The sequence below is a fragment of the Tenrec ecaudatus genome, chromosome 14 (assembly GCF_050624435.1).
Source record: "Tenrec ecaudatus isolate mTenEca1 chromosome 14, mTenEca1.hap1, whole genome shotgun sequence".
Lineage (NCBI taxonomy): Eukaryota > Metazoa > Chordata > Mammalia > Afrosoricida > Tenrecidae > Tenrec > Tenrec ecaudatus.
In genome coordinates, this window is record NC_134543.1 from 88,860,525 (window position 1) to 88,884,587 (window position 24,063).

Genomic DNA, 24,063 nt, shown 5'->3' on the forward strand with positions numbered 1-24,063 from the left:
CTTATTACAGGGTGGATGAAGCTTTGTGCTGCTAACTACAAAGTTGATGGTCATGACTACTGAGCTGGGATTTAGGAGACGTAACATCTGACTCTAGCTTTGTGAATTTATTCTGGTGACTATCATAACCTATGTAAACTCACTTGATTTTTCCCCCTACCTGGACATGTTTACCTCAAAGTCTCAAAGTTCTTTCTTACATCTATTCAAATATACAATTCTCATGTTCTTTAATTTGTTTTATATATATATATATATATATATATATAAAATTTTCTTTTTCAAAATGTGTTTCCTCAGGCTCTGCACAACTGATGAATTTTAAATCCCCAATAAAAAAGACGGTAAACTCTACTGGGGACTTGGCTTCTGAAGAACTCTTGGGAGCGCTTCAGTGTTTCCTAAGAAGGCACAGGAGCGAGCACAAACAGGTTGTTTGTTTGTTTTTTTTAACAAACAAGTTCTAAGCTCTCTCAGGTCATCAAGATTTCTTCACCAATAATATACTCTAATTCAAGATATTGTAGTGGAAAAGGTGGGAATTACTTTGTACATGGCTGATAAATGCATGTAAGCTAATTGTTATATATAACTATGGGGTAACAGTATGTGTTTGTGAAGAAAGTATTATTGTATATAAGTTCCCTATATATTTGTGAAGCCTACCATTTTGTTTCTGATATGCAGAATTTAGTACTTATTGCTACAAAACTCATTCATCAAACATTTCTTGAGTTTTTCTTTTGCTGTGTACTCTTTTAAGGCTAACACATAGTATTAAAAAAAAGCAGAAAGGGTCTCTGAACTCAGGTTTGAAGGTCATACTCTCAGCTTCCTTGAAATTTATCGAAGATGCTTAAGCAATAATCCATCAATCCCTCCTTTGAGCATCATTTTATCTTCCCTGTTCCTCAGAATTTTTTCTTGTTCCTTGTGCCCCTCAATTCATCCTTCTCTTATCGCATCCTATCTTCCTTTCTCATCATTGAAGTCTTCTCCCCTGCCTGTTCTTAGACATTCCATTGAGTCAATTATATTGATTTCACTCTTTTTTTGCATTATAATTGTGTCTTTTCATAGTAAAAAAAAGATTAATTAATTTAATTACATGTTATTATATATTGAAATTTAAATCTTTAAATTAAGCGATTCATGTGTTGTGGGATTTCCTTCTTCATAAGTTATCACTTGCATTCTAAGATAAACACTATTTAATGATACTAATTCAACAGTAACAGGAAGTTATAATTCCGAAAAAATAATTCAGATGTTTTCACTGATGAATGACTTCAGTATTTTTCATATGGAACAGGCTGATGAGAATCTTGGAGTGCTGCATGTATATGTTTTAATTTAATATGATAAACTTTGGACATAGTTCTCATGTAGTCGATATGATTCCTCAGCGTCAGGAATTTTCCTCCAATGATACGGACTCAGATAGCGAGCTCAGGAAGTCCTCAAGGACTTTCTCCTCAGCAGAGTAGAGGGCATTGATGGAACATTTCTAGGGATTATGCTGTTAATGCTATGTTACTTCCCTTCTCACATTGAGTTACCTGCCCAGATTTCTTTGTCCTCAAAGTTCTGTGGTCACAACGATTTACAGTCGGGTACGATGGTAAGTAAGAGGAGTACGAATCACCTGGAAATGGTAAAACTGAAATTCTCACCACTATCACATGGATTCCAACTCAAAGCAATCCTTCTAAACCCCAACTGCCATCCGGTCAATTCTGACTAATGATCCCCCGAGGGACAGAGGAGAGCTGCCGCTGTGGGTTTTTACTGGAGTAGAGAGCCCGGTCTGTCTCCCAGGAGTGGTGGGAACTGCTGACCTCGATATCAGCACCCAGCACTTAACCACACCCCCATCAAGGTCCTTTACAAGGCTCCCTATAGGACAAAGTAAACTGCCCCTGTGGGTTTGCAAAGCTATAAATCCTCATGGGAGCAGTAACCTCATCTTTCTCCCTAGAACTGACTGATGGATTTGAACTGACCTTGCAATTAATAGTCTATGCTTAACCCATTATGCCATGAAAAATTTATAATGCCCTGACAAACAATGCTAGAAAGACTATTTAGGAAACATCCAGGATGAAGAAGGTAGAAGGCAGAGGAGAAATTGAAAGACCAAAAATTAAAGGCATTTTAAATAAATAGGATAGAAAGCAAACTGATTTGTCTCCATCTAATATTTTTCATATATGATTACCCTCTCTCACACCATACTACCTGATTTTTGCTTTACTTCTTTATCATTTATTCTGCTTTTCTTAATATTTCACAAGGCAACATTACCAAACTTGCTCACTTTGACATGACTTGGATTGCCACAACCTCAATTTTCCTTATATTTGCTTCATAATTATCAGAATATTTTGAAAATGGCCAACCAAGGTCAAAATGGAGCAGGCAGACACCTTGTCAGTCGAGTGGATGGAAAGCCACCAAAATGTTTCAGTTCTATGAGAGTTTTATACAGAGTAGAAGAAATTTAGTCAGGATTCTACCTGTTAATCTAGATTTTTTTGCCTGGAATCTCATCTATGATTCTATTACTTCCAGCTTGTTAAAAACATATATATTTTATGAGAGCAGTATTAAAGTCCTTTAAATCCTCAGCTGTTCTATATTCTAATAATTAAGAGTCAATCTTGGTACTCAAACATATTTTATAACTCATTCTCTCCTTAAGTTTCTATGTAATTTTATATTTTTAAATCCAGAATAATTATTTTAAAATGTGTACTGAATGGCATTTACATTTTGAAAAGGTTATTAAATAATTGTAAAATTCAAAAGCAACCACTTTTAGAAGTATACAATGTGTTTATTTTTCTTATACTGATACAGAAAAAATGTCTTAATACTGCAGAATCTCCATTAACATTTACTTTAATGAATTAGACTGCATGTTATAATAAACATAAAACTCACATCTGCCATTTAAATTTTTTCAAGGTTTTACTGTTATAAGTACAATGTGGTGAAACTTATGGACTGAAAACTTCTGCAGAAATACAATGTCAGAGGATTACTATTATTGAAAGGTATGGATTCAAGATTCATGATTCTTGATAAATAATTTCAAATTAAACATCATTTTATTGGTGGCTTGTACAATTCTTATCACAATCCATATGTACACCCATTTTGACAAGCACATGTGTACATTTGTTGTCATCCTCATTCTCAAAATTCTACTTGAGCCCTTAATGTCAGCTCCTCATTTCCCCTCCCTCTCTCCCTTCTCTCCTTTCCCTCATGAACCCCTGATAATTAATAAATAATTATTATTTTCTCATATCTTACACTCTCCTATGTCTCCCTTCACACACTTTTGTGTTGGCCTTCCACAAGGGAGGAGGTTTTATGTAGATCCTTGTAATCGGTTCCCTTTCTACCTCACCTTCCCTCCACCCTCCAGGCATCGCCACTCTTACCACTGGTCTTGAAGGTGTAATATGTGCTGGATTCCCTGTTTCCAGTTTTTATATGTACCAATGTATAGTCTCCGGTCTAGCCAGATTTGTAAGGTAGAATTCGGATCATGATAGTGTTGGGAGGAACTATTTAAGAACGAGATGAAAGTTGTATGTTTCATCATTGCTACCCTGCACCCTGACTGGCTAGTTTCCTCCCAGCAGCCCTTCTGTAAGGGGTTGTCTAGTTGCTTACAGATGGGCTTTGGGTCTCCACTCTGCACTCACCCTCATTTACAATGATATGATTTTTGTTCTTTGATGCCTGATAACTGATCCCTTCGACAACTTGTGGTCACACAGTTTGGTGTGCTTCTACCATATAGGCTTTTTGCTTGTGAACTAGATAGCCAATTGTCTGCTCCAAGTATTTAAGATCCCAGACACTATATCTTTTGATGGCCTGCCACCAGCATCTTTCTTCATCACAGTTGTTTATATACACATTTGTCTTCAGTGGTCATAACGGGAAGGTGGGCACACAATTATATGATTTTTTGATGTCTGATACCTGGTCCCTTCTACACCTCATGGTCCATAGGCAGGTGTGCTTCTTCCATGTGGGCTTTGATGATTGTGAGCTTGATGGCTGCTTATTTACCTGCAAGCCTTTATGATCACAGACTGTATCTTTTGATAGCTGGGCACCATCAAATTTCTTCACCACAGTTGCTTATGCACCGACTTTGTCTTCAGAGATCGTGTTGGGAAGGTGTGCATCATGGAATGCCAATTTAATAGAACAAAGTGTTCTTACATTGGGTATGTACTTGAGTGGAGGTCCAATGTTCATCTGCTGCCTTAATTCTAATCCTATAAATAGATGCACGTACATCTATTTCCCCTCCATCGTATATAAATATATTTACATATGTACATGCATTTATTTAGACCTCTATAAATACCCTTTGTCTCCACATTTTTTCCTGTATTTCCTTTTAATTTCCTATTGTTCCACTATTATGCTCAGCCTTCATTCAGGTTTCAGTAATTTCACTCCATTACATTGCCCTGCTGAATCCCTTCCAGGCCTCTCACACCTTCTTTGCCACCAATTTTGGATCACTTGTAGCTCCCTTGTCCCTGGGTTGGTAGACACCTCCTCCTTACCCCCACCTCTCCCTCTCCCATACCCCCGGAACCATCGGTCCCATTGTATTCTCCTGCAGACGTTTCATCCAGCCTTCATATCTAGATAGATACGCAGAGATAATAATATGCACTGAAAATCAAGACATAGCAAGAGAAAGCAACAAAAGAGAACTCAGTGATGACAACAAAGGAGGAAACCAATGACACATAAATTAAATTAATTAAATGAAAAAGAAAAAAATTAAAAAGAGGAAGAAAAACGTGTAAATAGATCAAGGTCTGATTTTTGCACTCTAGGCATGTCCTCCAGTCAAGTATGATGAGGACTCATTCTCTGACCCCAGAGCCTATCCTTTGTCCTCATTTGCACTGTATACACTGGATTTTCCCCTGTTCCTCTTTGGCATTTTTCTTTTCTTTTTGATAAACTTACATCAGCGGAATTATTTTCCGTGTCCCTTTGTGCTTGGCTTACTCCACTTAGCATAATTTTCTCCATTTCTTCCCATGCGGCTATATGCTTCATGCGTTCATCACTGCTTTTTAGCGTTGCATACTATAACATTGTATGCATGTACAATGGGTTTTTAATCCACTCATCAGTTGATGGAAATTTGGGTTGTTTCCAATGTCTTGCCATTGTGAACTGTGCTGCAATGCACCTTAGAGCACAGATGTTTGGCCTTGGTTTGTTTCTTGCCTCTTCTGGGTATATGCCCAGTAGGGGGATTGCTGAGTCATATGGTAGCTCAAATTCCATCTGTTGTAGAAATCGCCAAATCTATTTCCATAGTGGCTGTACATACTTACAGGTCCACACGCAGTGGATAAGAGTACCTATCTCACCACAGCCCCTCCAACACTTGTTGCTTTCTGATTTTTCAAATCGAACTATCTTTGAGGTTGTTAGGTAGTATATCATAATTGTTTAAATTTTCCTTTCTCTTATGGTTACAGATCAGGAACATTTTCTCAAATGTTTATTGGTCGTTCAGATTTCAGACTCTGTGGAACTTCTGTTCAGGTCCTTTGCCCACCTCCTCAGTGCGCAGTTAGTTTTTCTCTTATTGTAAGCTTGCAAAGTATTGTAGATTTTAGTAATAAGGCCTTTGTCCCATGTGTCATTGCTAAAGATGTGATCCCAGTCTGTGGACTCTCTTATTAGTCTCTTGGTGGTTTCTTTCGATAGACTCAGGTGACTTATCTTCAGTATATCCCACTTGTCTACTTGTGACTCCTCTGTATTTGTATCCTTCCTATTTCTGATAGCCTATCTATTCCCTGTGCCAAGGTTCTCAGTTTTGTCCCAATTCCCTCAATAAATCCCTAATTGTTTGGGGTTTTATTTCAAGGTCTGTGATCCACCTTGAAGTTATTCTTGTGCATGGAGTGAGGTAAGCATCTTGCTTCATTTTTATGCAGTTAGATATCCATTTTTTCCAGCACCATTTATTGAAGAGGGCACCTGCTTTCCATTTAATAATTTTGGGGCCCTTATCATGGATCAGCTGCCTATATGCTGATGTTTTTATTTCTGGGTCTTCAGCTCTTTTCCATTGGTTTGAAAATCTGTCATCATACCAGTCCCACTCTGTTTTGACTACTGTGGCTGTATAGTACTTGCTAAAGTCAGGTAGAGCAAGCCCTCCCACCTTGCCTTTCTTCTTGAGGAGTTCTTTGCTAATTCTGCTGTTCTTCCTTCTCCATATGAAGTTGGTAATCATTTTTTCCAATTCTTTGAACAAGGATGGTGGTATTCATATCGGGATAGCACTGAGCTCATGTAGTGCATTGGACAGAACTGACACCTTTACCCTATTGAGTCTGCCAATCCACGAGCTTGGGATGTTCTTCCATTTGTTGCGGCCTCTCTCAGATTCTTGTAGTGGTGCTTTATAATTTTCCTCATACAAGTCGTTCATTTTTTTGGTAGATATTTCCATTGATATTTAAATTTGTGCTTGGCTTTTGTAAAAGTTACTAGCTTTGTAATGGTCTTTTCTGTGATCTTGTCTGATGTGTAAAGCAGTCCACTTGACTTCTGTTGTTGATCATGTATCTTGCCACTCTGCCATATTCCTCTATTGCTTCCAACACTTCATTTGTGGAATTTAGGGGATCTTCAATGAATAGAACCTAGTCGTCTGCGAATAATGATGATTTCGCTTCTTCCTTTCCCAGATGAATACTTTTGTTGTCTTTTGTTTGTCTTATATTATTAGCTAGGACCTCCAGTATGATGTTAAATAGGAGTGCCCACAAGGGGCATCCTAGTCTGGTCCCCTTTTTAAGTGGAATTGTTTTCATCTTTTCTCCCTTAACTACCACATTGGCTGTTGTTTTTTCATATATAGCTTGTATATATTGAGGGATTTTCCTCTATTCTTATCTTCTTGAGTGTCTTAAACAGCAATGTGTGTTGGTGGTTGTTGAATGCTTTTTCAGCATGCATTGTTATTGTCGTGTGGTGCTTTTATTGAGATAATATCTACTTTGTGTCTAAGAATAACAACTTTTTACATTAATAAATTGTTTTTGTCTGAAAATATTTTAAAGGATGTCTAGAAATGTAAACCTCTTCAGGTCCAGTTGTCAGTAGCTGTTGGAACCCCAGATTATATCTCTCCTGAAATTCTTTAAGCAATCAAACATTGGAAAGGCATATATGGCCCTGAATGTGTTTGCTGGTTTGGCGGTTTGTATGTATGAAATGCTTTATGGAATAACACAATTTTATGCAGAGTCTCTGGTGGAGACCTCCGCCCCGCTTGCAGGTCCACATGGAGGGAGAAGAGGTTTCCTGTGGTTCCTATCATTTCCCCTGCCATGTGGCAAATAATACTGATGGGTTTTCATATGTTGAACCATCACGACATCCCTGCATGAATCTCACTTGGTCACGGTGAATTATTTTTTATATGCTTTTATATTCTATTGGTCAGTATTTTGTTAAGGAGTTTTGCATAAATTTTCACTCGGGATATTGGTCTGTAGTTCTCAGTTCTTGTGGGACCTTTGCCTGCTTTACGCATCAGAGCTATTTATACTAGCTTAATAGAAAGAGTTTGGGAGTTTCCTGTCTCTTTATGCTCTGGACAAATTTGTGTAGGATTTATGTCAGTTGTTCGTGGAATGCTTGGTAGAATTCTCTGTGAAGCCATCTGACCCAGGGTATCTTTTTCTTGGTAATCCCTTTATATCCTTGTCTAATTTTTCCATTGCCATGGGTCTGTGGAGGTTCTTGGCATCCATCAGGGATAGTCTAGAGAAGGATTGCCTTTCCAAATATTTGTCCATTGCTGAATTTGTTAGAGTGTAGGCCTTTATAGTACTGTGTAATTACCATTTTGATTTCATTAGTGTCCATTGTAATGTCCCCTGTTTCATCCCTCATCCTTCCAATTATCGTTTGTTCCTTCCTTCCTTTGGTTAGGTTTGCCAGTGTTCTATCGTCTTTTTTTAATTCTTTCAAGGAACCAACTTTTAGCTGCATTAATGTTTTCCATAGTTTTCTCATAAGTTCTGTATGTCCGCTCTGATTTTTATTATATCGATCCCCTTGCTAATAGTAGGGTTGTTCTGTTGACTCTGCTCTAAATGGTGTCACTTTGTGCCAGCATATCATCCATGAGTCTCTCATTTTTTTTCATGTGTGCATTTATTGCTATTAGCCTTCTTCTGATAGGTGACTTTGCACTATCCCAAAGGTTTCGGTATGTCATCTTTTTATTCACAATGGTTTCTAGAAACTTCCTGATTTCATGTCTGATCTGCATCAATACCCACTCCTTTTGCAATAGAGAATTGTACATTCTCTAATTGTTCATCCTCCAATTATTTGGCCTTGTTTTCCTCACTGTTATGTTAATTTTCGACCTAATTGCACATTGAGCAGGGTTAGATGTCTGTGTGCTTGAATTTACTCAACTTCATCCTTTGTCCCAGCAAGTGTTCCATTTTTGAATATGTGCCATGTGGACTTGAAAAGAATGTGACTTAATTGAATTTGCGTGGAATGTTCTGAAACTATCTATCAAGTCAACTTGTCCAATTGTGCTGTTAATATCTGTAGCCTCTTTGTTGAGTTTCTTTCCCAGTGATCTGTCTTTATCAAAGAGTCATTTATTAAACTCACCAACTATAGTTGTTGAGCCTGTGATCTATTTTTTCATATTTTCAGTGTTTGGTTTCCAAATTTCATGGGTCTCTTCTTGGGTGCGATCTCCAAGTAAGCCATAGAGTTAGTCTCATGGTCCTTGGAGCACCTTGTGTGGCATTTGATGTTTCCTCTCCAACTATAGGGCTGAAGAAGGTGTTTTGGTGTACGCTCCATGGGGTAGGGCACCATAGCTGGCAGGGGTATTACCCCAGTCAAAGAAATATCCATGGAGATTGGGCCTGTGATTCCTCCACCATAAGAAGCACCATTGGTGGTGGGTAGGAGTTCCCCCTGTCATGTGTAGAGCCTCAAGCTGTAGGCTGTAGTTCTCCAAGCCATTTGAAGGGGAGAACCCCTACCTTCTTGGGCTCTGGAGGAGGACTGGCATTATTCCCCAGCTGATGTAAAGCCAACAAATATGGGCACGGGTTCCCACTATTGGATCTTCAGAGGTGCCTTAGGCGGAGAGAAGTGGGCTGGAGGTCAATAGTGGTTTGTGAAAGGAAAGAGGGGGAAGGGACGAAAAAGAGAGAAAGAAGAACACAGCCACGGGAGCAAATCTGCCTAGCAAATAAACACCCAGTCCCCCCAAAAAGGCAAAGACTAAGCAAAAGTAAAAACAGTTAAATAATAGAAAACAACAAAATACAAAACTGAATTTCCTGATACTGTGGCAGGAAATAGAGAAGAGATAGAAGAAGAGGAGAAGAGAAGCAAAAGTGAAAGAAGAACAAAAAGAAAAAAATTAAAGGAAAAAATATGATAAAGACATATGTGCATCCTCTGCCATCTCGCGTGTAGCACTCCCTCGTGCTGTGTGCAGCATTGTCACCGGGAGCAGGAGGGAGCTCTCCCATGGGGTGGCTGTAATTGCCCTAGGTAGAGGACAGGAGTCTGGACCATTCGTTGGGAAGGAAAATGCAGGTGACTGGGGCACATAAGGGTTGGGTGGTGGTGGCAGGCGTCATAGGTAAACACAGCTCACAGGGTTCTCTAGGGACAGGGAGAGCTAGGGATCCAAGCCGTGGGTCAACAGTGCTGAGAAATACTAAGGAACATGATTCTCGTGTCTCAGGAATGGAGAAATGCAGGGGAACACATGTCACAGTAACCACAGCTGCTCAGTCTGTGGGGAAAGTGACAAAAGATCCTCGGGGTAATGTGAGGCCAGGGCTTGGTTTGAATCCTCCTAAATGACCCCCTCAACCACAGATCCAGTAACCACCACTGGGCTCTCCAGATGGCTGACCTAAAATCAGCGCCATCTTCCTGGAAGGCCAGAAATATCTTAAATTTTAGTTGTGTTGTTTCTTGTTTTGGTATTATTTAATATTTTTCATTAATATCTTAAAACTCTTTCTTATAACATAAGCTAGTTTTGCATACCTCTTTCATTGTTCTTATTTAAGTATAACTATATGAAATAACAAACTACCCTTTGTCAAACCACCTTTTGTCAAACTACCTTTTTTCATATTGCTTTTTATACTTAAAATGGCTGCAAGGCCAGTAAACTGGTTGTTAAATGATTTGAATCCCACCCCTGATAAGATGAATTATATGGTTCAAGAAGCAGACCCGTTTGCATGGCAGCCTATACTTGTTGCAGGGCCTTCCCTTGTAATAGGCTGCAATAAATACTAGCAGATTAAAGTCACTTGTTAAAGATGTAGGGTCCCATGGTGGAGATAGGTTATTGTTGTGGGTGACAGCGTAGCACAACCAAATGAGAGATGTGTTTCTTTTAAAGTCCAAAGATGTCCAACAGGCTATGTGCCTCCTTTTTTCTAGTTACGAAAGGGGCCAGAAGCAAATACATAGCCTTCACTTTAATAATCCGCATATAATAACTTATCCTTCATTTTAATTGAAAATCTTGAGATGTGTTCATCACTGGATTTCTAGCAATATCACTGAGATTGAAGGTGCCTGAATCTTTGTTGGATTGACTTAACAACATGTAACTCACAAATGTCTTGCCAATAAGTGTAGAGTCATTGATATTTCTTGATTGCTAGCTACAATGTGCCTAACATCATCAATGCATGACCAATGTGAAGTCTTGTGGAAGGTGGAGATCATCACGGTCCCTGTGGACTGAATTATGAAGTAGTGCTGGAGAGTTGGTATACCCTCCTGAGGTAGGACAGTGAAGGTATACTTACAGTCAGCATGGCAATCTCTAAACTTTGGTGAGGAACCAATAGCAAAATTGTTTATGAAATCATTCAATTCTTTACATAATTCAGAATTTACATTTATCTTTGCATTTTAAAAGATAGGAAAGTACTGGTAAAGGGAGAAATATTTTGAGCCCATCAGCTATATATTATTCAATATTTCTGATTTCCAAGAAAAGAGGCAAGTAAAGGTTAAGGAGAGCTTTGTTTCTGTTTGCACTGTAGGGAATGTTTTGCCTTCCTTCTGTGTTCTCTTTCGTAGATGCTCCCCTCTGAGATGCTGGCTTTAAATTTCCAACTTGCAGTGAGAGCCCTCAGAAAATGCCTGCTCCGTTTTGGAAGCCGAGTTACTTGTCACAGGTTTGGGGCCAGGATTTTAACACTGATTCAGAGGAAGATCTTGGTAATTTAAGGTTGGCTGGTCTAACTGAAATAACTTGAAACCACATAGCTTTAAAATTCCTACTACTGAGATCTGTGCATTTCCGAATGACACCACAAATAGATTTCTACTGATGTTTCCCACAGTTTCTGATACCTGTTTCCCAAATCATTTTCATAGTTGCATCGAACATTTTATTCATCATTTCATTGTTGTTCATAGATTACACTTATCCCATGCACTTTGGTACACGAAATGCATAATATTACTTTCCCACTTTTCCTCCAAAAATTTCTGACCCTGATTACTGAAATTTCCATTTCTAATTTACTGTTTCCACTTTGTCACCATAAAATTTCAATTCACTTTATACTATTTTAATGCAGCTGTTCTCATAACCCACCAAACATGTCTCCGCACTAAATCAAAGTCTTTTAGTTTTTACCTTGGTAAACTTTCTCTTCATATGTGACAGCCCTGCCCATCTTTTTTTCTTTCTTCTTTTTCTTCAATGCAATACATGGACACTGAGTTTGTAATTGGTAGGCAATATGTAAAAAAGGTAAAAATAACAAATAAGTATGATAATAAATCATTCGCTAACTCGTTGCTATTGATGTGATTCCAACTCCTAGTGACTCATCCGGAGAGAATATCAGATGTAAATCTTCACAGATCTGACTGCTCCACTCTCTTTATGGAGGATTGAACTACTGACCTTTTGATTTGCCAGCAAACATGTATTTGTTTTCTCTGGCCATGTGTAGCTCCTTTTTAAAGTTTATTACCAAATAAATTATTTACATGTTAGCCTTTAAGCAGATATTTCTCATGTCTTCAAATTTTAGATGATTCTTAAGCTTTCATCTTCAGTGCTGATCTTTCTTTTGTGTCATCTGTAACAATCACATCTTTATCAATAACTGTTATTTTTGCTCAAATCTCTATTGGCACAAAATGTTTGGTATATGTGCTTTTTCCTCCATGAAAACTGTATCGCCTTCCCAAATTTTGTAGTAATGATTGTTGGGTCTTGATTCTGGTAGTCACAGCTGAGAAATCAAACATGTCTGTGTGCAGAAAGCGTGCAGGATGGAAGAGTTAAATGCAGTCCTTATTTAGAATTTGTAATGCTATTCCAGATCATGGGAAAATAACCCTCATTTCATGATAGAGGGAAAATTATCCTGGATTTGGAGTCAAAAGACATGAATTCTGATTCCTATCCAACTAATACAAGTTTGGATAATTTATTAAAGATTAACTTGAAATTCCTCATCCAAAAATGAAAGTAATTCTATAAATTGACACATCCTCTATAAAGGGTAATCACTGAGACCAATCATATGAAAGTATTTGCCTACTGTTCCAGCTCTACCATCCTATTATCAAGCGTTTGAGAAACATATACAATCTAGTGTTTGTGTTTTCCTTTTTGCATTAGGAAGAGGAAGTCTGGAAGACAGAAGCCATGTCACATTGCCTGATGTACAGTTTTTGGAAGCGCTCTCTTCAGATTCATTTTCTCTTTACCTGCTTTAAAATTTTAATTTCTAAAATTCTGCATAGCAAATCTAGGGAGTAATTTAAACCTTCCGAGGAGCATTCCCGACTGACCCGCAGGTAATTTATAGGACGAATAGCTGGCCTTCTGTTGTGATTGAGAGATGCATTAACTTTGCTCTAAGTTTGGAGAAAAAAATTAAACAATAGAAAAATAGAAACTGTGAGAAAAGATGGGCCTGCAGGACTGGGTTTTCCTTAGAGAAGTTTTACAAATCCTGAAATATTTATGGCTATCGCACTCTATATTCAAGGAGACAAAGGAAAGAGAGGAAATAGTCCTTAATCACCCTAAAATATATTTAATGAGATAGGAGCTCTAAGAAGGAGATCACTGAAGAATGACAATTACCAGCAAAACATTTGTTGAAAATAAGAAGTATGCTTGCCTCGATGCATACCTGCTTGTTTCCTCTTAGCTTATTGAACTAATTTTTCAATATTTATACTAAATCCTGTGTTCTCTGCAAAGGTATTTGAATTTTTCATCTACATTGTGTTTGGCAATAGGGACATATGAACTTCTCTATGGTGCTATATCTTGTGCTGCTGGAAATTATTGAATTTCTAATTAAAATGTATGTGTCTTGATGATAGAAGTGACAGATAAAAGAGATTAATATATACTGGAGTCACTGGGGGAATTTTTGTGAAGGAAATAAGATTTTGATGAACCTTTAAAGGATGGGTCGGATTTGAAAAAGTTCTATATGAAACTCTCAATAAATAAAAACAAGACAAGAGTCTGTTAATACTTGATATGTGACTAGGACAACTGTCAGCTTTAAATTGTAATTCATTACAACACATATTTACTTGAATTAAAGCTTGACTTACGCATTTCTGCTTTATTATTTTTCTAGTCTGTGCAACCTGAGGTTATGTCTGGACTAGGATATCTAGACACTGTTTCATTAACTAGTTGTGTGTACCTCACTAGACCTTTACTTTCTAGTGTGTAAAAAGAGCAACATGGACCACGTAATGTCTTGGGCGCTTTGCAGTTAATAGTTTATGAAAGAACTCATTCAGAATGCATGACAAGTTTGTGTATGTGTATATGAATACACAAATAATGAAAGGCAACTGGGTTTCATGTTTCTTTTGACTTTTTCTTGCCCTTTTCTGTCAGTTTCAGATCTGAGGCATCAGTGCACACACTCATGCATTTTTATTTTACTAGCTTTTGACTGTTAGTGCTACAACCTCCCTCTTTTCTTACTTCATCTCACCTTTAGCAGCCTGTCTGAGTTTATAGGAAGGACAAACGTTTGACCACAGGGAGATTACACCTTGTATGTGATCACAGTATACTTCTTATAAAAACCAGAGAGACTCATGTTAAACCCATAATTAAGGCCCAGGACCAATCAGATACGGGGCAGAGTTGAAGCACAGGGACAGGCAGGAAGAACAGAAAGTCAACAGTTACCTGTTCACTATAATGTAAGTTTGTGTACATTTCTTCATTCCCAGCAAACTCTTAAGCATTTTGGAACTCCAATGGTTGTGGCCAGGTCCACAGACTATTTACAATTTGTGAAACGTTATAGCGTATAATTCTCATAGATTTCCCTGTCTTCTTGCATCTTACAAATTCATACCCTGACCATAATCTACCTGTCATCCATCCTACAAGATTTTTCCACTTACATCTCTGGGTGACAGTGAAGATACGCCATGCCTCAATCTCTACTCAGCCTTGACCTTGATCCTACAAACATTTGAATCCTTTGCATGCCTTACAGCACTTGCTTTTATACTCATTCCGATTCTGTGGGCTTTAAGTGAATTGAAAACGTGATTATGGACACTGGTGTGAGAATCAAGAGATAGTATACATGTGAGATGAAATGAGGTTAATAGAAGGGACAATTAGAATGACTAGAAAATATTTCATGAACAATTCAAGAACATAACCTCTGAGTTCTCAAAAAAAAGAAGTCCATATCTACATCTTCTGTCTTCTCTCTGACTTTCAATGGTCAACTTTTCTTGCCCTACTCAATTCCTATCTTGTATGTTTCCACTTCCCCCCCCATTCTCTTAGTGATAAGAATATTGCATGTGGATGTGACACAATTGCTTCTGGTGACCACATGCTTTTTATATTGCTTATATAGTAATTATATAAGATGAAATGCTTTTATAGTGATTATATGAACCTGAGAAGAATTGATGGGATATAAAGTTTACACAGTGTAAATGTACTTGCATAATTAATTATGATAATTCTAGGTCATCAATGCAATTCTTATTTTTATTTCCTCTTGATTTTCTGTTATCTAATCATTTTAGAGCACTGTGATTGACAAATCAATGGATGGGGCAAATTATTCTATGGTGTCGGAGTTTGTGTTCCTGGGACTCTCCAATTCCTGGGAGATCCAACTTGTCCTCTTTGTTTTCTCCTCCATGTTTTACGTGGCAACCATGATGGGAAATTCCCTCGTTGTCCTTACTGTGGCCTGGGACCCTCACTTACACTCTCCCATGTACTTTCTGTTGGCTAACCTCTCCTTCATTGACCTGAGTGTTTCTTCTATCATTTCCCCTAAGATGATTAATGACATTTTCAGAAAACGCAAAGTCATCTCCTTTGGAGGCTGCATTGCTCAGATCTTCTTCATTCATGCCATTGGTGGTACAGAGATGGTCCTGCTCATAGTCATGGCCTTTGACAGATATGTAGCCATCTGCAAACCTCTCCATTATCTAACTGTTATGAATAAAAAAATGTGTATTGTGCTGTTGGGTGCTTCTTGGATAATTGGTTTGATCCACTCTGTGATTCAACTGGCGTTTGCTATGAAGTTACCATTTTGTGGCCCTAATGTGCTGGACACCTTTTACTGTGACCTTCCTCGATTTATCAAACTGGCCTGTGTAGACACCTACAAACTAGAGTTCATGGTCACAGCCAACAGTGGATTTATTTCCCTTGGATCATTTTTCATACTGATCATCTCCTATATTTTTATTCTGATCACAGTTTGGAAACACTCCTCAAGTGGCTCATCCAAGGCTCTGTCCACTTTATCAACTCACGTCATGGTCGTCATTTTATTCTTTGGTCCATGCATCTTTGCTTATACCTGGCCTCAACCTACATCACACCTGGACATTTATTTTGCCGTTTTTAATGTAGTTCTCACTCCTTTCCTAAATTCAGTAATTTACACATTACGAAACAAAGACATGAAGATAGCAATGAGGAGACTATGCAGTCAAGTTTTTGTTTACCGAAGGATTTCTGAAATGATAAAAGTATTATGAAATTTCCTTACTCTTATTTTTTCTTTCCTCTTTTCCCTTTTCTACCTTGGTGTAACATTAAATCTATATAGTTTCAAAAGGAGTATTTTCTATATATTACTTATGTTTAGGTGCTCCCGGTTAATACAACATTCCTCTTGAAAAGTCTTAATGAAGACTTTGTGTTACTTGCTTACTGTTGACTGAAGCACGTAGTGGGCTAGAAAACTTCTCCTGGAAAAATATAATTAAAAAAAAAATCTCTGCACACATTGATTTGGACACAATTGTATCTTTTCTCTCTAACACAGTTGGCTATATTAGTAATTGTGAATTGCCACATTTGGAAGTACGTATGCAATATGGCAGCTTATTCATTTGTCCCAGAGTATTTGACAATTGGTCTGGACTTCTACTTGGTCCTAATTCATTCTTTTACTACAGGGCAGCTTCCGGGAAGCCAAGGAATAATGAAAGCATTAATGAGCAGGGAATTGGAACAAGATTACTTAATATTTGATTATATAAGTTTTTTAAATCAATGTCTGTATTTCCACATAATGGAAGGGAAAATATGATCGTTTGGTCCTATTTGATTAGATTTCAGTTTGATCCTCTAGTCTGATCAGTGCTGGCTCACCAGCACAAATTTTGCCTTTGACTCTCACACTGTAACATCCTGTCCTGTTTCCTCTCTATCTTATATCTTCAAAGGCACATGTTTCTTCTTTTTTTTAAGGTACTTTATTTATGTACATGTGAAACTGAAGTTATTTCATTTAATTCTGCTAATATATGATTATTACTAGTGAACTTGTACTCTTTTTTTATCAATTTAAGGTAATTCTTAGTTTTGAAAGATTTTTTGAAAGATTTTTTAAAAAATAAATCATTCTATTGGGGGTTCATACAATTCGTATCACAATCCATACATACATACATTGTGTCAAGCACTTGTTCATTTGTTGCCATCATCAGTCTCAAAATATTTACTTTCAACTTGATCCCTTAATATTAGGTCCTCATTTCCCCCCTTCCTCCTCTCTCATGCTCCCTCAGGAACCGTCATAGTTCTTAAATTATTATTATTTTGTCATATCTTACACTGTTCGATGTCTCCCTTCACCCACTTGTTCTGTTGTCCATCCCCTGTGGAGGAGGTTATATGGAGATCCTTGTAATCGGTCCCCTTTTCTACCTCACTTTCCCTCCACCCTCCAGGTATCACCAATCTCACCACTGGTCCTGAGGGCTTCATCTATCCTGAATTCCCTGTGTTTCCAGTTCCTATCTGTACCAATGTACATGCTCTGGTCTAGCCTGGTTTGTAAGGTGGAATTGGGATCATGATAGTGAGGGAAGAAGCATTTAAGAACTAGAGGAAAGTTATATGTTTCATCTTTGATACCCTGCCCCCTCACTGGCTCATCTCCTCCCCTTGACCCTTCAGTATGGGGACCTACAATTGCCTAGAGATGGGCTTTGGGTGACACTCTGCACTCCCCCTCATTTACAATGATATGATTTTTTTGTTCTTTGATGCCTGGTACCCGATCCCTTCGACACCTCATGGTCACACAGTCGGGTGTGCTTCTTCCATGTGTTATTTGTTGCTTCTGAACTTGATGGCAGCTTGTTTATCTTCAAGACTTTAAGACACCAGACACAATACCTTTTAATAGTCAGGCACCATTAGCTTTCTTCACCACATTTTCTTATACACACGTTTGCTTATGTACATATTTGTCTTCAGAGATTATGTCGGGAAGGTATGCATCATGGAATGCGAATTTAATGGAACAACGTGTTCTTGCATTGAGTAAATACTTGAGTGGATGTCCAATATCCATCTGCTGCCCAAATACTAAACCTATAAATATATGCATGCAGATCTATTTCTTATGTAAATATATTTATCACCATCCTATATAAATATTTACATATGTACACGACTGTATTTTTACCTCTATAAATAACTTTTGTCTCTTCGTCTTTCCTCTATTTCCTTTTACTTTCCTCTTGTCCCACTGTGATACTCAACCTCCATTTGTGTTTCAGTAATTCCTCTTGGTTTCATTACCGTTTGCTGAATTCCACCCAGGCCTCTCACACCCTCCTTACCACTAATTTTGGATCACTTGTTGCTCCCTTGTCCCTGGGCTGGTCAACACCAAAGCCTTACCTCCGCCTTCCCCTCTTCCATGTCCCTCCAGAACCATTGGTCCCGTTGTTTTCTCCTTCAGTCCGTTCGGTCAGCCTATCTTATCTAGATAAATCTTCAGAGATAATAATGCCCATCAAACAAAAATAAAACAAGGCATAGCAAGACAAAACGACAAAAGAGAACACAACGATGACAACAAAAAGAAAACCAATGACACTTAAAAGAATAAATTAATTTTAAAAAGAAAAAGAAAAACAAATTATAAAAGAAAGAAAAACCTGCAAATAGATCAAGGTTTGATTTTTGGACTCTAGGTATGTCCTCCAGTCAAGTCTGATGGAGTACCATGCTCCGGCCCCAGAGTCTATTCTGTGTACTCCCTTGGGGGTTCCCTGATATGCTCCCCCCATTGTTCTGCCGCACACCTTTATTGTTTTGCCTCGGCTCCAGGGGGTCAGTCCAAGCCAATCCCGACACTGAGTCTCCAGTGTTGTCCCCCGTAGGGCCCTTGGCTAGTGAGGGATGGCATGTCTCATAATGGGATCAGCCATATGGTCCACTCTGTGCATTGTCTGATATTGGAGCAGGGATATTGTCCTCCAGGACTGGTGGGCCAGGATGTGCTCCACTGTCTCTTCCTCCCCACTCATTTGCTCCCATGTGCTCTAATCAGAAATGTCCCTCTCACTAAGCTGCAGCTTCAGTGCCATCTTCTAAAGTACATTCTTCTGCGGGGAAGGGGAGTTGTCCACATAGGTGGTATGGGGGCCCAGCACTCAGGCCCCTCCATGGTCTCCCCACTCCATGCCAGCAAGCTGCGTTTGCATACCAGAATACTGGATTTAAGTCTGGTCCCTCTTTCTCTGTGGTGACACAAACAATACCCTCTCCTTGGGTGTGTCAGTGCCATAATCTCCTGCCACACATGTCTTCCCCCACCCCTTTCTTCTCGCCCCAGCCTCCCTCTATTTGAGTTGGCTATCATATGTACCCCTGGATTTGGTCTGGTCCCTGCAATACTACCTGGGCAAACCCCCTCCCCCTGGTATGTTTGTATACAGTAGCTTTTCCCCTGTACACCCTTTTAACACCTTTGAATTTTTCTTTCCTTTTTTTTTTTTTTAGAAACATCTCAGTGGGGTCATATTGTACTTGTCCTTTTGGGCTTGGCTTTCTTTACTTAGCATAATTTTCTCCACTTCTTCCCATGCAACAATATGCTTCATGCGTTCATTACTGCTTTTTAGCACTGCATAATACTCCATTGTATGTATGTATCACAGTTGTGTAATCCATTCATCTGTTGATGGAAATTTGGGTGTGACCAACTCCTTGCTATTGTGAACTATGCCGCTATGACCATTGGGGCACAGATGTCTGGCCGTGGGTTTTTCTTGCTTCTTCTGGGTATATGCCCAGTATGGGGATTCCTAGTTCTATGGTATCTCAATTTCCATCTGTTTGAGATATTGCCAAATCGATTTGCATAGTGGCTGTACATACCTACAGGTCCACCAGCAGTGAATGAGAGTTCTTATCTCACCACAGCTCCTCCAACACTTAGTCTATCTTTGAATTTTTGAATTGGTCTAACTTTGAGGGTGTTAAGTGGTATCTCCTAGTTGTTTTGATTTTCATTTCCCTTATGGCTAATGATCAGGAAGATTTTCTCATATGTTTATTGGCCATTCGATTATTAGACTCTGTGAAACTTCTGTTCAGGTCCTTTGCCCACCTCCTCAGTAGGCAATTAGTTTATCACTTATTGTAAGCTTGCAAAGTATTGTAGATTTTAGTAATGAGGCCTTTTTCTGATGTGCTATTGCTAAAGATATTTTCCCAGTCAGTGGGCTCAATTGTTACTCTTTTGGTGAATTCTTTTGATGTACACAGGTGTCTTATCTTCAGTATATCTCACTAGTCTATTTGTGACCTCTCTGTATTTGTATGCTTCCCTATTTCTGATAGCCTATGTATTTCGTGTGCCAAGGTTCTCAGGTTTGTCCCAATTCTCACCATGAAATTTACTCTTGTGCATGGAGTGAAGTAAGGCTTTTGCTTCATTTTACTGCAGGCAGATATCCATTTTTTTCCCAACACCATTTATTGAAGAGTGCTTCTGCTTCCCTTGTGATATTTTTGGGCCCTCATCAAAGAAAATTTGCCTGTGTGTTGATGTTTTTATTTCTGGGTCTTCAGTTCTTTTCCATTGGTCTGAATATCTGTCTTTATACCAGTACGACAAGTTTTGACTACTCTGGACGTATAGTACAAACTAAAGTCAGGTAGAGTAAACCCTCTCACCTTGTCCTTCCTCTTGAGGAGTTCTCTGATAATGTTGGGCTTCTTCCCCCTCCATATGAAGTTGGTAATCAGTTTTTCCAATTCTTTGAAGAAGGATGGTGGTGTTCGTATTGGGAGAGCATTGAACGTATATAGTGCCTTGGGCAGAACTGACATCTTTACTGTATTAAGAATGCCAATCCATGAGCATGGGATGTGCTTCCATTTGTTGAGGACACTCTTGGTTTCTTGTAGTAGTGTTTTATAATTTTCCTCATAGAAATCTTTCATTTTTTTAGTCAGGTATATCCTAGATATTTCAATCTGTGCTTGGCTATTTTAAAGGGTACTGCCATCTTAATGATCTCTTCTGTGATCTTGTCTGATGTGTAGAGCAGTCCAATAGACTTCTGTTTGTTGATTTTGTATCCTGTCACTCTGTCATATTCTTCTATTGCTTCAAAAACCCGGCTTGTGGAGTTTAAGGGAACATTTATGTATAGATTAATATCATCTGAGAATAATGATAATTTTGCCTCTTCCTTTCCCAGATGAATACTTTTGATGTCTTTCTTTTTCTCTTATCTTGTTAGGTAGGACATCCAGTACAAAGTTAAGCAGGAGTGGGGACAAGGGCCATCCTTATCTGGTCCCTTTATTTAGTGGAATTGTTTTCATTGTTTCTCTGTTACCTACCATGCTTGCTGTTGCTTTTTCATATATAGCTTGTAATATTGAGGGATTTTCCTTGTATTCCTATCTTCTTGAGTCTCTTAAATAGAAATGCGTATTGCATGTTGTCAAATGCTCCTTGTGCATCTATCGATATTATCATGTGGTTTTCATCATTTTTCCTGCAAATGTGGTGAATAATGCTGATGGTCTTTTGTACGTTGAAACATCCCTGCATCTCTGCTATGAATTCCACTTGGTCACGGTGAATTGTTTTGATATGCTTTTGCATTCTATTGGTCAGTAGTTTATTTAGGATTTTTGCATCTATGTTCATAAAGGATATTGGTCTGTATTTCTCTAGTGTTGTGGTATCTTTGTCCGCTTTCGGTATCAGAGTTATACTAGCGTCATCGAAAGAGTTTGGGTGCTTTCTGTCTTTTTCTATGTCCTGGAAGAGTTTGTATAGGTTTGGCTTCTGTTTTTCACTACATGGTTGGAAGAATTCTCATGTGAAATTATCTGGCCCAGAGGATTTTTTTGGTTGGTAATCCCTTGATAACCTTGTCTATTTCTTCCTTAGATATGGATCTATTGAGTTTGTTGACATCCATCTGGGGTCATCTATGGAGGGATTGTGTTTCCAAATATTTGTCCATGTCTTCCAAATTGTTGAATTCATTATAGACCTTCATAGTGTTGTGTTTTTATTCTTTTGTTTCATTGGTGTCCGTTGTAATGTCCTCTGTTTCATTCCCCATCCTTGCAAATGTTTGTTCCTTTCTTCCTTTGGTTAGGTATGCCAGGATCTAGCAATTCTGTTTATTCATTCAATGAACCAACTTTTAACAGCATTAATTTTTCCCATAATTTTCTTGTTTTCCCTCTCCTGTATCTCACCTCTGATTTTTATTATATCTATAGTCTTGCTATTAGTAGAGTCATTCTTTTGCCTCTGCTCTAATTGGTATAAGTTTTGAGCCAGCATACCATCCACAAATCTCTCTTCTTTTTGCTTGTGTGCCTTTTTGCTATCAGCCTGCTCTGATAAATGCCTTTGATGTATCCCAAAGGTTTTGGTACTTCATATTTTTGTTCTCATTGGTTTCTGGATAGATACTTCCTGATTTCATCTCTGATTTGAGTCAATACCCACTCCTTTTGCAATAGAGAATTGTTCATCCTCCAATTGTTTTCCCTTTTTCTCTAGAGCATCCTTCTGTTAATATCAAGCCTTATGGCTCAGTGATTGGAGAGAGATGTCTGTAAAGTCTCTGTGTGCTTGAATTTACTCAAGTTCAACTAGTGTCCCAGCATGTGGTCTATTTTCAAATATGTGCCATGTGTGCTTGACATAAATGTGAATTTTACTGCATGTGGGTGGAAAGCTCTGAAAATATCTATCAAGTTAAGTCATCGTATTGTGCTTTTTAGATCTGTAACCTCCTTGTTGAGTTTATTTCCTAGTGATGCTGGATCCACCACTAGATATTACAGTATCTTGAGTCTATAGGTTCATTTTTTTTACTGTTTAAGTATGTTCTGATTAAATTTCTTATACTTGTAATTCAAAGGGCTTTGATTACTAATCATATTTGAAAAGGTATACTTAATGCCACAAAGTTAATTCTAACTCATAGTGACAGTATAAGACAGAGTAGCACTGTTCCTAAGGAATTCAAAGTGTGTAAAGTGTTATGGGTGCAGGAACTTCATTTTTCCTGTGTGGGTCGGTGAGTTTGAAACACTTTAAGATTCACAGCCCAATGATTACCTCACTGCATCACTAGCGCTCCCATTGAAATGTATGTTGTGTTAATCCTGGGTTGACTAGAGAATGAAATAACAATGTGTCAATAAAACTTGCCATCCCATAGCAGATCAAGTCCCTGAGTAGGATATTAGCCCATAAGTGTAAATTTAGTCCATGAATACCTCTTAACACTTATGCCACACATGCAATGATGTTACTGCAGGAAGATTACAGGCTGGCAGGTTGAAAGTCCTATGGACCAATCGAAGCAGACACGTCTCCAAGGCTCTGGCTGTGATCAGCTTGTCTCCTTGCTGCCTGTATACAGGAATATGAAGCAGAAAGAGAGAGTGGCCCACGTCTTCTGACAGCAGGTTCGAGAGACAGAATTTTCTAGAATCCTCACAAGAAAGTCTCCCACAGGAGGGATCATCAGACTGATCTGATTGACAGGTCTTCATTCTTTTATCAAGTTGACATGAAATTGTGTAACTAACACATATGGATACTAAAAATAAAGAAATTTAAAACAAAGATTTTGCCTTCCATATTGATAACATTTTTATTAATTGATATTTAAGGGAGATGCTGTAATCAACAAGCTCCACTTCACTGGGGATAATTCTTTTAGAAAAAATGATAATATGAATAAAGAATCCAAAATCCTATCAGATTTTGATTCTAAGTATACTAGAATTAGTGTAGTATATATTATTAGTGAGTATACAAGGACTTTTAAGGAAGAATAAAATACTGAAGCTAATCCAAATATCCAACAATAGAAAAACAGCCAAAAAACTATTATGTTACTCATTTAATACATTATGAATGCATTCAAAATTATATTGCAGTAGAGTACTATGTTCTAAGAATATAACATTTTTCAAAAAATAGAATAAAAATGTCAAAAACCCAATTTTCTACCATTGAGACAATTCTAACTCATAACAATCATATAAATACCCATTGTGTGTGCATTTACAAAGAAAACACATAAATAAGTCTGATAATACTAATAACTATATACATGTGTTGATTTTATATGTGATTTCTGGTTAAAATAAACTTTATA

General features: G+C 38.1%; 1 protein-coding gene across 1 annotated transcript; it reads left to right on the plus strand.

The window, feature by feature from the left end:
• The first annotated feature begins 6,263 nt into the window (after positions 1–6,263).
• LOC142426700 (olfactory receptor 4F3/4F16/4F29-like) lies at positions 6,264–16,140 on the plus strand. Its single transcript, XM_075532274.1, has 2 exons — positions 6,264–6,292; positions 15,165–16,140. Exons 1-2 carry the CDS (start codon positions 6,288–6,290, stop codon positions 16,138–16,140), a joined length of 981 nt encoding a protein of 326 aa, XP_075388389.1. The 5' UTR covers positions 6,264–6,287.
• Positions 16,141–24,063: the final 7,923 nt, after the last annotated feature.